At 50.8% G+C, this 16,391-nt stretch overlaps 1 protein-coding gene across 1 annotated transcript in view; it reads left to right on the top strand.

Annotated features, from left to right (window-relative positions):
* Positions 1 to 16,391, top strand: part of PEPD (peptidase D) — a 131,059-nt gene that overhangs the window by 96,080 nt on the left and 18,588 nt on the right. The window contains exons 10-11 of the mRNA XM_080909157.1: positions 11,986 to 12,054; positions 13,196 to 13,273. Coding sequence (XP_080765283.1) covers positions 11,986 to 12,054; positions 13,196 to 13,273 — 147 coding nt within the window. The remainder of the gene's footprint in view (positions 1 to 11,985; positions 12,055 to 13,195; positions 13,274 to 16,391) is intronic.

Here is a 16,391-nt window from a genome sequence, read left to right as displayed (position 1 = left end):
TTACATGGATGAGAGGCTACACCATCCCTAAAACCCTCCATATATAAATCCCGGAAGGATCAATAAGATGAACATCCGCATTTTTCAGAAAGGAACAAACCGCTCAGAAGGGAAGAAATATGAGGACTAAGCATTTCAGATTCATCGGTTTATTATTAAAGTACCTGGTGTGTTGCCTGCCAGATGCCCAGACAGGCCCCAAGGTGTGCTGCTGCCCAGGACCTTGAGAGTCTTTCCTGAGTGTCCAGGGAACTGTCCACAGAACACTCTCCGAGACTAAACCCCATGGCGGTGGAAAGGCACATGGCCAGAAGTGTCCGTCATAACCCAGGTGGAAGTAGGCTAGAAACCTGACAGCGTGCGGCTGGCTGTAAACTGTAAGCTGAACACTGCCAACTCTGCTTACCCGAAGTTAGTTACCCAGTCACCCTTCAGAAATGTAGCCCAGACACCGGATGTGCCAAGCACGACATGGGGTCAGACTGCAGTGAACAAAACATAAACCCCAGCCCAGGGCAGATGAGGTAGGATGGATGGACGGATGGACAGGAAGGAAGGAAGGAAGGAAGGACAGACGGACGGGCAGACAAATGGTGAGTGGATGTATGTATGTGAAGATTAAAGCAGAAACAAAATACCCTTTACCCGGACTCAGGACTGGCCTAGAGAAGGCAAGAATCCACACCAAGGATTTCCGAGGGCTCTCTGCAGAGATAATAGGGTCGCCTGGCGGTATCAGAAACGAGGAGAAAAAATAAGAAAGGAACTAGGACATCGAGGTGGGCTGCAGGTGTTGGATTTAAGCAGAGGTGTCCAAGGAGAGGAGCAAGAAGGTCACCAGGAAGGTCACCAGTGACCAGGCAAGAGGGGAGGGTGCCTGCAGGGGAGGGGCAGTGACAGTGTGGAGAAACAGTCAATCCTAGGCACACGGCATTCAGAATGGAAACGGCATAGACACGGGACCTCTGACGAGGACCGGACGGCTTCTACGGTAGCAGCATTCATAATGGCTGTGACATGGGAGCAGCCTGAAGGCCCTCTGCTACGCTGGGGAAAACTACGCTGGGCTCTGCCCAGCCAGTGAGACCTGACTGTGGCGGTTGTTTTTATCTTACGTTTTCGAGTGTTTCGCCCGCACGTATGTATGTGTACCACATGTGTGCCCGGTGAACTGGAATCAGGGATGGTTGTGAGCTACATGTATGTGCTAGGAACTAAAACCAGATCCCATGCAAAAACAGTCAGTGCTCTTAACCACTGAGCCATCTCTCTGTGGGCCCCAGTGCATACGTGTTTTGTGTGTGTGTGTGTGTGTGTGTGTGTGTGTGTGTGTGTGTGTGTGTGTTCATGTAATGTGTATGCATGCAACTATACATGTGCAATGGCTCAGATGTATAGGTCAAAGGATAGCCATGGATATCAGTCCTAGATGTGTTGCTACAGTGTCTCTCGGTTGCTTTGGATGTACGCACTAGGCTCTCTGGCCCTTGGGCTTCCTGGGGTCCTTTCTTCACATCATCTCCCTGTAGGAATGCAGGCATTATACACACTTCTGGCTTTTTTGTGGGTTCTGGGGATTGTAACCCAGGTCTTCATGTATGGGTAGCCATGTCTCCAGCCCTCTGGTGGTTAATCTCGACTGTCAGCTTGAATGAATTAAAGCTGCAGATTAGTGAGGCCCCCATTGGTATGTCTGTAATGGCAGGACGAGAAACAGTCAGATCACCGGGGCTCCAGCCTAACCAGTGCTCCAGTCTCTTGATGGTGTCATAATGTGTCGCTTTTGCTGGGAGGCAGTGAGGGGTGGGAGGTGGGCCGACTTGGAGGAAGTACTCAGTGGGACTAGGTCACTAGGGGTCTGTTTGGGACAGCATCTTGCCTTGGCCTTGTCCTGTGTGCTCCTTTACTTTCCCATCCACAATGGAAAGCTCCCAAGTCCTACCTGCCAACCTCCACCAAAATGTCCTGCCCGGGACATGGGACCAAGCAACCAAAATAAACCCTTCAGCACTTACAGTGCTTTGGTCACGTGGTTAAGTTCCAGTGGTCCCAAAGCAACAGTAAAATGCAGGCATGACGGGACAGACAGACAAGAGCACCTGCCACCCACACATCTCACGCTCAGGACGCTGGGTATCAAGAGAAGCCAGACGCTAGGGAGACATGCTGCCTGAGCCTTCTTACGGCAAGCTCAACAACAGGCAAATGATCTGCAGTGTCAGGAGACAGGCCACGCTTGGGCCGGAGGGGCTGGCGAGGGGAAGGGACACTTATGTGGAGCCAGTTCATTATGCTGTCTCCTTCGGATCTGAATCCTGTGGATGTCATATTTCAGTAAAACACCTGACAGCTAATTATATTCTTAAACCTGTGTTTATGCGTCTTAAAATAAATGCCTAGAAGGATGTCCAAAATATTTAATGGAGGTTATCACTGGCTGATAAGATTGTGGGTGTGTGTGTTGACAGAGTCTCACTATGAAGCTTCTGTCAGCCTGAGCTCTGCCTGCCTCAGCCTCCTGGGTGCTGGGAGTAAAAGCGTGTGTGGCCGTTGCAAACAATGTGTAAACTTTTTAACAAGGTTTATTTTTAGTCTATGCGTATGGGCGTTTTGACTGCATGCACTGCAAGTGGACCGAATACATGGAGGCCAGAAGAAGGCATCCGATAACCCTGGAACTGCAGTTACAGATGTGAGCTGACACAGGGTGCTGGGAACCGAACCCACATTCTCTGGAAGAGCAAGTGCTCCTAACCACTGAGCCATCTCTTCAGCCCCCACTGTGCATAATTTGTCTAAAAGTTAAGCATGTCTTAAGAATTTCTAAGATCATGTGTGTGTGTGTGTGTGTGTGTGTGTGTGTGTGTGTGTGTTGTGAGAGAGAGAGAGAGAGAGAGAGAGAGAGAACTGAGTGTGAGAATTTTAGTAGTCTACTGCAGCCAGGGCTTTGACAAATTAAAGCAACATGTTGAGCTCAGTCTGGCATATTTTTTTTTCTTCTTCCAATAACTGATACGGACAAAGTCAGAAACTCAGCTTAATCAAGCATGTCAAGAATAAAGGGGACGATTTGTTAATTGAATGTCATGTTATGTCCTCGGTTATGCTCAATAGAAGATAGGCAATTTAGAATTCCCAATTATCCAATTAAAATGCTAATTATCTTGTACCTTGATAAGGCCTTTCCAATCGAGGGGAGCTGCTGCACGGTGGCTGCTCACCTTCCTGCCTCCGCCATGACCACTGAGACTCCGCCACTGCCCTTGTCTCTGGTTAGTGAGTCCGGTCCTCTGGGCTTCCCATATCCCAGAATCCTTTCTCCGAGCACCAGCTGCTGCTTTGCACCAGCCACCTGGTGTCTCTTCCCCGCACGCTGGGTGGAGCCCTAGGTCCTTGCAGACACTGCACAGATGCAGAGGGTGTTATCACAGCACCCTCTGCCACCAGGATTTATGCAACACAAGGCCCTTCCCTGCATGGTCTCATTCAGCCTCCCAGGAAGGATCTTCATAAAGGTGCCATCCCAACCCACACATCTGATGGGCCTGAGCCTTGGAAGCACTCACATCTGAAACTCTGCAGATGCCAAACCCGAACCTCTGTTCTTCCAGGATACGACCTTAGATTTCGAGTCAGGGTTAATCTTCACTAGCATCCTGACTGACGTTATGATTACCTCGGGTGTATCCAAGGAAAGAAGACCCATTCTGAATGTGGACAGCACTAACCCATGGGCTGGAGTTCTAGACAGAAAAAGAAACAGGCCAGCTCAATGCTAAGATTGCCCCATTTGTAAATGAGGCAGCTCCCAGCACTGCTGCCACCATCATAAACTGCACCCTCACATCTGAGACAAAATAAGCTCCTCCTTACCGTTGCTGCTGCCGGTTGGGTGTTTGGTCACAGTAGCAAGAGAGATAGCCAATTCACAGAGTTACCTTACCCATCAGGAGCAGAGAAGTTAGGACAAATGGCTGAGGATGGTCTATGCAGGCCCAAGATGCCCTGTGGTAAGATTGGCAGGACCTTTGTTTGTAGAGTTGAACTAGGAAGGCATTTCCCGAGTCCTCTTGACTAGGGAACATACTTGGCAACATACTGTGGATTCCACTTGATCATTAAGACACACACAGAGCCTTGGCGGAGGCCTGCCTGTCCCAAGTCTTCTCTGGTGTATCCTCACCTGGAGTCTGGGGGCAGAGGAAGCCCAGGACAGTACCCCAGTCCACTCGTAGCAGTGTCTGTCCTACCCACGGAAAATTCGCGCTGAAAGAGCTGGAACCACAAGGTGGCAGACTGGCCACAAGGAGGCAGAGCCTTCTGATGACCATTGGTCACCTCAGAAGAAAGGAGTGCAGGGCTGCTTCCACGCTGCCCCATGAGGAAGAGGCTTCCCTCCTGCTGACTACTGTGACCAAATGTCCCACATAAACAACTTGAGAAGGAATGATGTGTCTGAATTCACAGTTCAGCCCGTGATGGCGGCAGCATGTGGGTGAGTTTCTTCTTCAGTTCTGAGCACCACTTTAAGTTCACTCTCAACTAGCTTACAAATAAATAAGACTCAGACCATGGTTATTTTATTTGGCTCTGACAACTGTTGGGGGTTAACCCCTAATGTACTGTCCTAACCGCTGGCCTGGCCACCTCTCCAGCGGTGGGCCTCAGACACTGTTTCTGGCATGTGCTCACCCATTGTCCATCTCCCCTCATGGCGGCTTCCTCCTCTCTTCTTGTTCTTCCTCCCTCCCCACCTCGTTTCTCCTCTTGCCTTTCTCTTCCCCACCCACAACCAGATAACTCAAAACCCACCTACCTCTAATCCCTCCAGTGATTGGCTATAGCCGATTTTATTTAACCAATATATTTAAATCAAAATACAAGGTTTACACATGGAAAGCTTGTAAATGAAAAAAAAAATGTACTCATAGGCCTAAACCGTCCCTTCGGGTACAAAATTTAACATTACAAACATAACAACAGGCTGAACCTCAACACTGAGCTGATAGAAAGCCAAGAGAATGCCAGCACTCAGCCGCCTTTCTTTCCTTTCTCCCTCTTTATGTTGCCTGGTACCCACCCCTGGGATAGGCTGTTTTTCCCACAGCAGAATACCCCTGGCACACAGTAGCCAATCTCCTAAATGATCCTGAATGCAATTAACTGACCGTGAAGACTGACCACACACTTCAGCCCCCACCCCCATCCTTGAAGCCATGCTTCCATGTGAAGAAACGGGAAACATTCCTGTGTCTTTTGAGATACATCTTAAGGCTCTCCTGTGATAGGCTGACTGTGTCTCTTACTCTGAAAACATGTCTCACATGAAGAGAGCTGCATTTGGCATAACACATCTGTATAAAAAGCCTTTCTTACTTAGAATACATCATAGCCAATATGTAATATAAATAGGAATTAAAAGTAACTCAGGCTGGCAAGCTGGCTCAGGGCAGAGTGCTTGCCACCAAGTTTGATCCCTGAAATCCGTTTAAAGGTGGGAAGAGAACCAAGCCCACAAAGTTGCCCTGACTTCTGCATACCCACGCTAGAGCACTCCCCCCCTCATAAAAACAATAATAAAAAAATAAAAGTGTTAAAGCTGCATGCTGCCAAGCCTTGGGGCTTGATGACCATTCCTGGGACCCACAGAAGAGAACTGATTCCTGCAAGCTGTCCACACACAGTGAATAAATAAATATCTTAAGAGATTAAGTAACTTGGTGCTGAGACAGTTATATACAACACCACAGTTTCTCTCTCTCTCTTTTCTCCCTCCCCCATACCCCCCCCCCCACACACAGCAAAATGAAACATGACACCTCACCCTTCCCTCTCCTCCCTGAGACTCCTGGCTCAGCCCTCCCTGAGGCCGACATGAGCATGAATCCAGGGGCTGTATGAAGTCACACATTTGCAGCACTGATCCAGGGATGGGTGTGTGATCTGTGCAGGTTTTCTTTGCTTCTCAAGAAACAGCCAAGGACCAGGCATGGTGGTGCATGTCTTTAATCCCTGCTCTGTGAGAAAAAGGCCAGCCTGGTCTACATAGCAAGTTCCAGGAGAGTCAGATATTGAGACTGTGTGCGCATGTACCCAGGTCTGTTTCTCAAAGCCCAGTGCTAGACACCCACAGACTTTCCAGTTCTTGCAGGAGAGGATTCTACCCTGTGAGTTCCCCCTAATCCTTGGGGGGCTCCACAGGCTCCACACTTTTGCCTCTGCTCAGCTTCATAGCCAACATCTAGAGGACTTACTCTCCTAGCCCTTCTGTGTGACCTGGTGGCCTACATTTCCCCTGCTGGCTTCCCTGCCATGTGCCTGCTCATGCCATTCTCCATGTCTTGATGTCTACCAAAGACCAGCCTGTGTAGCCAGAGATACCCCCAGCCTCAAGAGCTACCAGTCTTGGTTAAAAAAGAAAAAAGAAAGAAAGCTCAGCCGACTTCTGCTACTAGGGCACGCCTTCTGCTGTTCCCGTAATCAGTCAGTGCATTTCATAGGACTGCGTATCCTATTCAACATGGTCTGTACACACATGGGCCCAGGCATTTGCTGGGTTTTGCCCCATTAGTCATCTCCAGACACTGACAAATGGCCCTGAGTCCATTCTGTCACTGCAGCGACTCCATCCACCTTGTTATTCACTGCACAGATTCTCCCAGGTTACCTTAGGTTCTCATTTATTCCTGGATACACTGCAATTCTTATCTGAGGCTAGCTTGGGGGAAATTATGGCAAGGGTATTTGGAGGAACAGCCAAGCAGACAAGAGCCTCAGGAGCCTAGGTACTAGGGGTGGGCAGGCAGTAGGGACAGGTGGGTAGCTGGGACATTGGCAGCCCCTTTGCCTTCAGAAAGTTCCTTGGTTGGCACCCTAGTGCTTAGTCAGGATGCCTGTCTTAGTCACTGTCCTACTGTTGTGAAGAGACACCACAACCAAAGCAGCTCTCCTAAGAGAAAGCATTTAATTAGGGCTTGCTTGCTGTTCCAGAGATTTAGTCTGTTGTCATGGGGAGCATGGTGGTGCGAAGGCAGGCGCTAGAGCTGAGAGCTACATCCTGATCTGTTGGCAGAGTGAGCGTCTGGGCCTGGGTTGGGCTTTTGGAACCTCAAAGCCCACCACCATCACCAGCAGCACACTTCCTCCAAGGCCACACCTCCTAATCCTTCTCAAACAGTACCATTCCCTGATGAGGAAGCAGTCAAATCGCCTGTGGGGGACATTCCCATTCAAACGCCACAGTGCCCTATTCACCATGCTTCCAGGAGAGCCAGAGGAAACAGGATTAGCAGTAGAATCTAGCACCATCCCTGTGTTGTTTGCAAATCACAGATTTACAGGGGGGAAAAAAGCTTTCCCAGAACTACTGTGCTGTCATCCTCTAGTGGGGAGACTGGTTATTTCCAATTCTTTCTATTCTGTCCATTTGGGTTTTTTTCCCAGACTGTGTAACAGTCCTGGCTGCCCTAGGGTTTGCTTGGAAGACCAGGCTGGCCTGGAACTTAGAGAAATCTACCTGCCTCTACCTCCCAAGTACTTGGATTAAAGGCATATGCTCTATGCTGTCCTTTTAGATATTATACCCTATGTGTTTAAGGTCTTGGGCCTTTTTTTTTTTTTTTTTTTTTTTTTTAGAATTCTTTGGGTCGGGGAAGGTCTCAACCTGTGTGAAATTGTTGTACGCATTGGTCATCTTGGGTGTGTGAGTTTATAGTGGGTACAGAGTGTGGCGAGTGTGTTAATCCACAATGGTTGTAGGGGTGTATGATGAGTGTGTGGGTTCATGGTAGTGGGGGTGGAACGTGATGGGACTGTGAGTCTAATGTGGGGCGAGGGGCATGAGTTCATAACCATAGGGCATGATAGGTCTGTGAGCTCATAGCGGTGGGTTTAATATATATTTATTGTGTGTGAACATCACAGGTGCGTATATGGCCTGCGCCACGTACTCTCATGGTATCTACAGTAGAACGTGCATAGAATGTGTGGTGGGTGTGTGTGTGTGTGTCATGAGCCAGTGACTGTATATGTGTGACTTGTGCGTGGTGTGCATATGTGAGAACTGAACTGTGGTTTGTCTGTGGCTTATGTGATATGTATGAATGCTGTGTGTGGCATGTATGTGGGTGTGTATAGAAGTCCGTACTGTGCATATGTGTGGTGTGTGAGTGTGAAGTGTGATGTGCTGGGTGCCTGAGGGTGACAGATGTATATATAAGACCTGTGCCGTGTCTGCACCTGTAGTCCTTGGCTGGCCGTCTTGAGGCTGTGCAGTTTGGATTCTTGTGCCCTGCTAACAACTCCAGTATCTACATCAGAGGCTTGAGTATTTTGTTTATATCCTGCTTGGGGGTTTCTAAACCCTGAATGTCATTCCCATTTGAACAGGGAAAACGGGGCAAAAGAGCCTGCATTCGAATCCTGAGATACGTGTGCCTCGCATAGCCCAGCAGGCATTCCGGCTGCTCGCCCCATTGTCTGGTCACTCCATGCCTTGCTTTTGTGTGTGTGTCACCTGCAGGCCCAGCTGCATGTGTGGACAACCTCTCAGATCTTAGCCTCTGACTCTGGTGTGCCCACGTGTACTTCAGCTGTGGCTTCCAGGTCCCCAGGCTGACTGCCTGGCCTGAACGGCTGAGTGTTGGCGTTTCATGCCGCATCTGTGTGGGAGGCCAGAAGGTTTCTGGCAGCAACTCTCCAACGATTCACATACTGCTCTTCTGTAGGGGCAGCTGGCAGCCTATGGCAAATTGTGACCACGGGCTTGGGCCACTGAGTAAGTTGGCCTTTCTATTGCTCAGTTAGCTAGACCTTTCTCTGCCTTCCAGCTGACCTATCTCCCATGAAGCTGCAGAGAGACTTTTCTGGAGTGTCCTGGCATATGATATAGAGGTCAGGCTGCTCTGCCCCTTGGCCCCTGCTTGCTTGCTCATCCCAGCTCTGCCTGCTGAGCTCAGACCAGCCTGCCTGGAGCTTTGCATTTCCCATGTGGCAACTGTGGCTCAGTTCCAAGCATTTGCTCCTCGGTACTTATTCCTTACAAATCGTAAGCACAGCATCACCTCACCAGGGCCTGCCACACCCTCACCTTCCTTAGAACGTGGGCACCTTTACACACCACGGTCCAGGCCATCCATGTGTCCTTGTTCTATCAGGAAAAAAAAAAGTCCAAGCACCAAGAAGTGAAGCCTCACATGTCGAAGGGCTGGATCTTGTGTCGGCTGCTTTTCCCTCGGCTGTGACAGAGTAGCAGACAGAAGCAGCCTAAGGGAGGAAGGCTAGATTTTGGTTCACAGTGTGGGGGCGGCTGTGGCCTCGGGAGGCATCCTCTCATCTCGGAGGATCAGCAGGTGGAGAATTGGATTCAGAGTAGGGTGGGTTACCTCGGGCCCACTCCCAGCTAGCCTATATCACACCAGCAGGCCCCATGTCCCAAAGGTTCCATGGCCTCCCAAAATACCAGCAGCAGCTAGCCCCCAGGGGTCCAGACAGTCATTTAGAACAAAACATGTCACTGTCCAGTGTGAAGAAGGGCAGACTCGCTTTAGGGTGGATGTTCTGCATGGGGGTGATTCTTCTCCTCCCTGGATCTCCCATTTGTGGGAATGTGGAGTCATACGTGTGGCTGGGAAGATGGCCAGCGTTGGGCTGAGGCTTACCGTTGGAAACTGGGTCTTCCTTACCTTTCTGTTAGACACTACTATAAACCATGCCTTGCACTGGGTGTTGCTTTTTGTTTGTTTGGTTGGTTGGTTTTTTTTTTAATTCCACAGAAGGCAAGGATACAAGGAAGGCTGGTTGTCTGCTGAGATTAGGCCCCAGGCTCCGTCCGGTGAAATACGTTTGCCATGTATACATGTATGCCAGAGGCATGGCTGTCCCTCTGCCTCTCCTTTCTGAAGCCAAACAATCAATCCCAGTAGCACCTGTGGTCATGTATCGGTCGCCTGTCTCTACCCCTGTGAACATGGCCATGTGGCCCCCTGATGAAAGGACCAGTCTCCAAAAGCGGGGGGGGGGGTACTGAAGTTTCATGGGTGCCTTTGAGGCTTGCCGTACAAAGAGCCTATTTCTGAGGCTGCCTGTCAGGGATTCGTACCGGGAGGCCAAATGCCCGGGGCAGGTAGAGTCCTAGGGATGAGCCTCTGCTAAGGTCTGACTGTTCGTGGCCTATATGCTCCCATTGTGACTACAGGACCAGCTAAGGAAAGGAGTGAGTGTCTTCCCACCTTTCCCACAGCTCCTCAAATCCTTTGTGTTGAGGGAACATTTCATTTGTAAGACACCCTCGAGGTAAAAACATCCTCGGAGGTTTTTCAAGGCAAGCCTGAAAGCCGGTCGGATCCAGTGGAACCCTTTCTGCATAACAAGTACTTAATACCCAATCATAACAATTATACATAATTTGTGTTTACGGTGCCTCGGTGCCTCGAAGATTAAACTCCTCCACATAGTCACTTTCCAAAACAGCCTAGAAAATGCAGGGCAGGCAGGGCTGCCTCTCAGCACGCCCATGGGCTGCCTTTAGTACTTGGCAGGTGACAGCAGGCAGCAGGCGGGATAAGACGGGGTTGAGTCAGGAACCAGCAGGGAGAATTTGCTGGCGCCTGTGGGATGGAGTGAAGGCAGCTCTCCACCACCATCCCCTTACCAGCTAGGTTCTGCAGAGGCGGGACATGTTGTGTCCTAAGGCTGAGGTCCAGGCACTTGGTAGGGGTAGGGCCTGGGGGTGGGACATTCAGAAGTTCTGGGCAGTGCAGCCTCCCTAGGATTCAACTTTCTTTTTTTAAAAAAAAAAAAAAAAAAAAAAAAAAAAACAGACCGTCTTTAGTCTCAACACTCAGGAGGTGGAGGCAGGGAGATCTCCGTGAGTTCAAGGCCAGCCTGGTCTAGAGTGTTCCAGTGAGGAATTGTCAAGGGGGTAGGGGAGGGTGGTTTTTATTTTTACATGTGTATATGAGGATTTTGCCTGCCTCTGTGTGTGTATGTGTACCATGTGCATGCCCGTTGCCCTTGGAGGTCAGATGAAGGTGTCTGTCTCCTGAAGCTGAAGTTTCGGACAGTTTTGAGGCTTCTCATGTGGATGCCAGGTCCACTGTGAAAAACAGCTTGTTGCTCAGTCTGAGCCTTCTCTCCAGCCCTAACGCTTGTGTTTGTTCTTGTTCGGTTGGTTTTGTATTTTTGAAGACAAGATTTTGACGTGTACCCCAAGCTTAGTTTGAACTCAGCAATGCTCCTGCTTCAGTGTCTCAGGAGCTGGGATTACAGGTGTATACCACCATGCCCACTAAGAGTTCAGCCTTCTGATAGGACAGGTCTGGTCCATTCTCATCTGGACAGCCTCCAGAGTCTGCCCTGGGGGGCCCAGTGTGAGGAGGCAGCTCACCATTCCTCCCCTGACACACGTGTTCTCGTTGCTGAGCCTTATAGGAGGTCGGACCACTTCTTGGCGTCCTCCTTGTCACTATGCAAACTATAATGATAGCCCACTGTCCCAAAGGCATCCCTTGGCACTGGGGTCAGGCCTATCTATCCTTCCAGCCTCTGCTGTCGCACTTACGTGTTTAAGGTGTGAGTGTTTCCCGAAGCCCAGCTGGCTCATTGCTTTCTCAAGCAGGAACCTACCCCTGAGACCTCACCTCCCTGGAGATTGCCCTGCCTCGTCCACTCCCGCCAGCCCAGACATCCCATCTGCACAGCACTTTCTCCAATCAGATTCACAGGGAGAGAAGTGTGTCCCTCATCCCAGCGTGTCTCCCAAGGGCCAAGCTCCAGTGTTCTGCTTGGCCAGGAGTCCAGACACCGGAGCTGGCCAGTTCCCCCAGCAAGGATTAGTGCCCCAGGGCTGGCCCTGTGCTCACACTCATGGGGGAACGCCAGCCTGCTGGGGGCTGGAGGCAGATCCATGTAGAGGATCTGCATTCAAAGAGCAAGGCTGTATAGACTCCAGTAACATCCCCGCCATGTATGTGTCTCTCTCCACAGCCTGTTCCAGCACTACTGTTACTCTAAGGGAGGCATGCGCCACACCTCTTACACCTGTATCTGCTGCAGGTAAGTCTTGGGCCCAGTGCTCGTGGGAAGAGGATATGCAGTGGAAGCACTCCTTCCTTCAACCCCCTAGCTCAGGGGTACTTGCTCACTCCTGTGCCCCAACAGTGCCCTCCACCCCTGGCACTCCATGCTCCATCACATATGTGCACCGTAGCATAAGACAACCAGGGTAGCCTACAGGTAGCATGCAGCACATGGGTGGGTTGCTGTGTGTAGTTGGGGTAAAACATGGATGGAGCTGGGCTAGGAGAGAGACTGTAGTGTCGAGTCCTTTTGTAGGAGTGTGTGCATGGAGGTAGATGTTGGGCTCTGTGTGGGTGTCTCTGTGGCACACTGAAGCAGTCATCTGCACACAGGATATGTTCTAGAACTAACTGTGGCCGGAGGGACAGCCATTGGCTTTGACTGCATTGCTGTGGTCTCGGGGCTTGCATCCCTCCATGAGTGGCTGGTTGCAGGTGCGACTGTATCTGTAAAAACACAGCTTGCTTGTCAGCCTGAGCCATCTCTCGTCCTAGGCACGGGTGGCCTCTTGTGTCTGGACTGACCCAAGCTAGCCTCCCAGGCTCTGTCCTTCCAGCCTGGTCCCTGTGCAGCCTGGACAGAGGTAGGCGCTCTTGCTGATGCGAGTGAGCATCCTTGTACATGAATAATACATCCGAGCAACTCAATCCTCGGAAATGTGCTTCTCTGGTGGCTAGAGAGAAAAATCATTATTTCTACTTTTATGATTCCTGAGACTCCCGAATGGAGTCATAAATATTATACCCAGGTGGGCCTCTCCCCCACCCCAGACAGACTTGTAAGTCCTTCCTAAAGGGTAGCTCATTAGGGTAGCTGCATGGAACAGGGAACAAGGAGCCAGTGGCCCTGGGTAGGACCAAGATGTTCCAGAGACTGCCAGTGCCCTTCCTGTGAAAAGCCCCTGCCTTTAGCCCTTCTCGAGATACATGAGCCTCTGATCTATGCATGTGCTGCCTACACCCTCAGCCCAGGAGGCAGCTGTCAGACTCAGGGAGCTGCTCCCAGCTCTGTCAGGCAAGGACACCATGTTCCTCTACTCCTGGCTATGGGCCTAGTCCAGCCTCCAGGGCCCGCTGGGTGACGCGAGCTCTTAACCACCCTCTGTGGCTCTTTACAGCGGTGAGAACGCGGCCGTGCTACACTACGGGCATGCCGGGGCCCCCAATGACCGGACAATCAAGGATGGAGATATTTGGTAAGTGAGGCTGAGCTGCCATCACCCCACTGTGCGCTGTGCAGGACAAAGGTAGATGTTCCACATCTGGGTCAGCCAGAGGCCTCTGGGCCCCCGTCCCAAGAGGGTTAGCTACAGCAAAGCCTGTGCCTACGTTCAGCCCAGACTTCTCTGCTATAGAGGTCAGCCTGAATGCTAACTTCTCCAGGCCTAAGACCTGCATCCTATAAATAAACATCATGAGGCAGAGTGCCAACAAGATTTCAAGTAGTTTCCTGTGGAGTTGTGAAGGGGTGAGGGGCTTTTTTTTTTTTTTAAACTATTCCCCAGCTTCTTCCAGGCTGTTCTTTCCAACCATTAAGTTCCCTGTATTCGGTGCTCCCCATCCTAACGATCCTAACGCCTGTTATCCCTGACCACCAGGCTCCTCATCACATGCAGCCATTGCTTCGGCTCTGCCGTACGTACCCTCAGCTCCTCACCTGGCCGCACAGGGCAGATGTGGGCAGAGCATACTGGACAGCTGTCCTGGGTCTACTCACTGATACAGCCGTTCCTAATGGTCACTCCGTGATCCCCACCAGACACTGGCCAGGGCTGGCTCAAGCCACGTCGGGGTGCTAAGGGCCACCTTGAAGTCTGGAGCTTGCTCACAAGCCTTACAGCCTTCTTGCCTTAGCCGTCCGATGTGATATGAGCATCAGCTGACCAGAAGGACTCCTGTCCTGCCTGGTTCTTAAATGTCTGTGTTCTGTTTTGTCAATAGAAGGTCTAGCTAGAGTTGGCCAAGATCTTAGCAGTCCTCCTGCCTCTACCTCCCAGTGCTGGGATTACAGGCATGAACCACCCTACCTGGCTGGCCCTTAGATGTTGTTTGGGCTCCTTGGCAGTGGCACAGCCTACTCTTGGGTTGGCTGGGAGTGCCCGGCTGGACCATCGGTTTCTTTCTCAGCCATTTGCTACCTTGGGGTCCTGTGATGGCTGCTCACTTTGTGGCTTTGGCCCTGCTGCAGGTCATGGGAGCCCATGTCTACCATGCATGGACAGACAGATAACCAGCTGCAGAGAAAGACTCCAGGCTTTGAGGAGTGAATACCAAATACGAGACAAGTACCCAATCCCAGGGTCCAAGCTGGCACGGGACTGGCTAGTCTGCCCACAAGGCTCAGCAACTAAGTAAGACATTCTAGTTCAAGCCACTCAGCTTCCTGTAAGGAAAACCTTTTCTCTCTCTGCCTCAGTTTACCTATCTGTGAGCGGAGATAACATACACAAGTCAGGACTCCCCACGATAATGACAGAAAAGGGTATATGATAAAGACTTCTTCCTGGGGCCCAGGCCGATAAGCCAAGTGGAAGCTAGGAAGAGAGGAGACTAGAGGAACCCTAGACAGCAGCTTTTAGGACTGTCAGTCATCGTCACCACATCCCCTCCATGAGCATAACAGGACCTCAGTCAGTGTGAGTCTCCCTGGCTTGCCTAGTGTCTGCACAGAGCCTTGGAATAGTGGGCCTCCGTGGGCCTGAGAGCTGTGAGAAGAGGCAGCCCCGTCGGGTGCCGGCTGGGGCTGGAGTGGCTGAGATACAGCAGGGTACTGGGCTCATGCATGGTGTCATAGGGACTGGGGATAGGCTTGGGTGCCTCCGATTTGGTTCAGCGTTGACAAGAAGAGACAACTAGGCCCTCCCTCGTAACCATGGTGGAGCCAGAGGCAACCAGAGAGGCTACCTGGTCTCTTCAGGCTCTGTGATTGCCCCAAGCTTCCCCTTCTCTGACCTCCTTCTACCCCTCACCCAGGCCTCATGGCTCTCCCTAGTACCTGGGGCCATAAGCATGTTTGGCAAAGACTTTAGCGTTGAGCCGTACCTACTGCCAGCCCTCTTCTCACTTGTTATTTTGGGACAGTCTTACTAAGTCTTTCAGGCAGGACTTAAGTATCAGTCCTCCTGCCTCAGCCTCCAAGGAGCTGGCCTGTGCTGGCTAGAACTCAGTCCTGGGGCAAAAGCTGATGTCCCTGCCATCCTGGGGGAGCTATGGTTAGAGCCCACATTGGCCCTGAATCTGACTCTTCTTGAGTTCAGCATACCCCAAAGGAAGCAGCTACTTCACCTACTTTATCTGTCCAAAAGGGGGTTCTTGCTCTGTAAGAAGGCCAGCCCTACTGCATTTCTGTGAACCCCGGAGATGGGCAGGGCCCAGGTAGGGCCTTCATACCTTGGGCCTCCACATAGTCTAGCTGCTGTGGTCTCAGCCCTCAAGGACAGCGTGTGGCACCTGCCTCTCCTGATACAGCTGTGGACAGGAGTGATCTGAGGAAACCCAGGGACGCTCATGCCAAATCCAAATTGGTGATTTTGTTTTTCTAGTGCTAACTTTGAAATGTAGCCAGTGGAATCATTATGAGTTTATTATAGTCAATTTATTATGCAGCATTTAGAACATGTTTTGTTGATTACTGCCACTGCCAGATTGCCGGCGGCATTTATAATCCATTGTTTTATTGAAATTGATCTGCTAAGCACCTAGCGTGTTTGGTAAATAATAAATCACACTGTTCTTCTAACATAAAGCCATGATACTTCATCATAAGGTAGGAGACCAGAATATGTGTCTAACCTGCAGGCTGTCCCAAAGCTGGGTACCCTCTGGGACAGAGCATGTATTCCAGGCATCAAGCACAGGGATGGGCTCTGGGTTCTACCTAACCTTTGACGAGAAAGCTACGTTAACAGTAATGGGGCTCTTTGGGGAGTCAGAGCTGGTTCAGAGCCATGAGACAGCCCCTTCACTCTCTCTCATTCCAGGAGTTGAGTGCACCCACATTTCTCAGCATATACCCACAGAAGCTCCTCCCTCCCACCTCAGGTTTTGTCTGTCTATGGTGGTCCTAGAGCACCTGACTCCGAGGGGTCAGAGTCATGAAAACTGAGGCAGAACTGCAAAACCAGACAGACAAGGCTTCTTCCTGCTATGTCTCTGAAGTGCATTTTCCAGCCCTGCGCCAGGGCAGAACACAAATCAGGCCTACTTTATTTGAACATTTTTTTTTAACAGTTTAACTAGGGTCTCACACTGTAGCCCAGGCTGGCCTTAAGCTATAGCAGCACCCACACACACCCCCACCCCGCCATGGCCTCC

This window comes from Micromys minutus, assembly GCF_963924665.1.
Source record: "Micromys minutus genome assembly, chromosome: 32".
NCBI lineage: Eukaryota > Metazoa > Chordata > Mammalia > Rodentia > Muridae > Micromys > Micromys minutus.
Note: the sequence above shows the minus strand (reverse complement) of the source record. Positions and strands in the feature narration are given on the sequence as shown.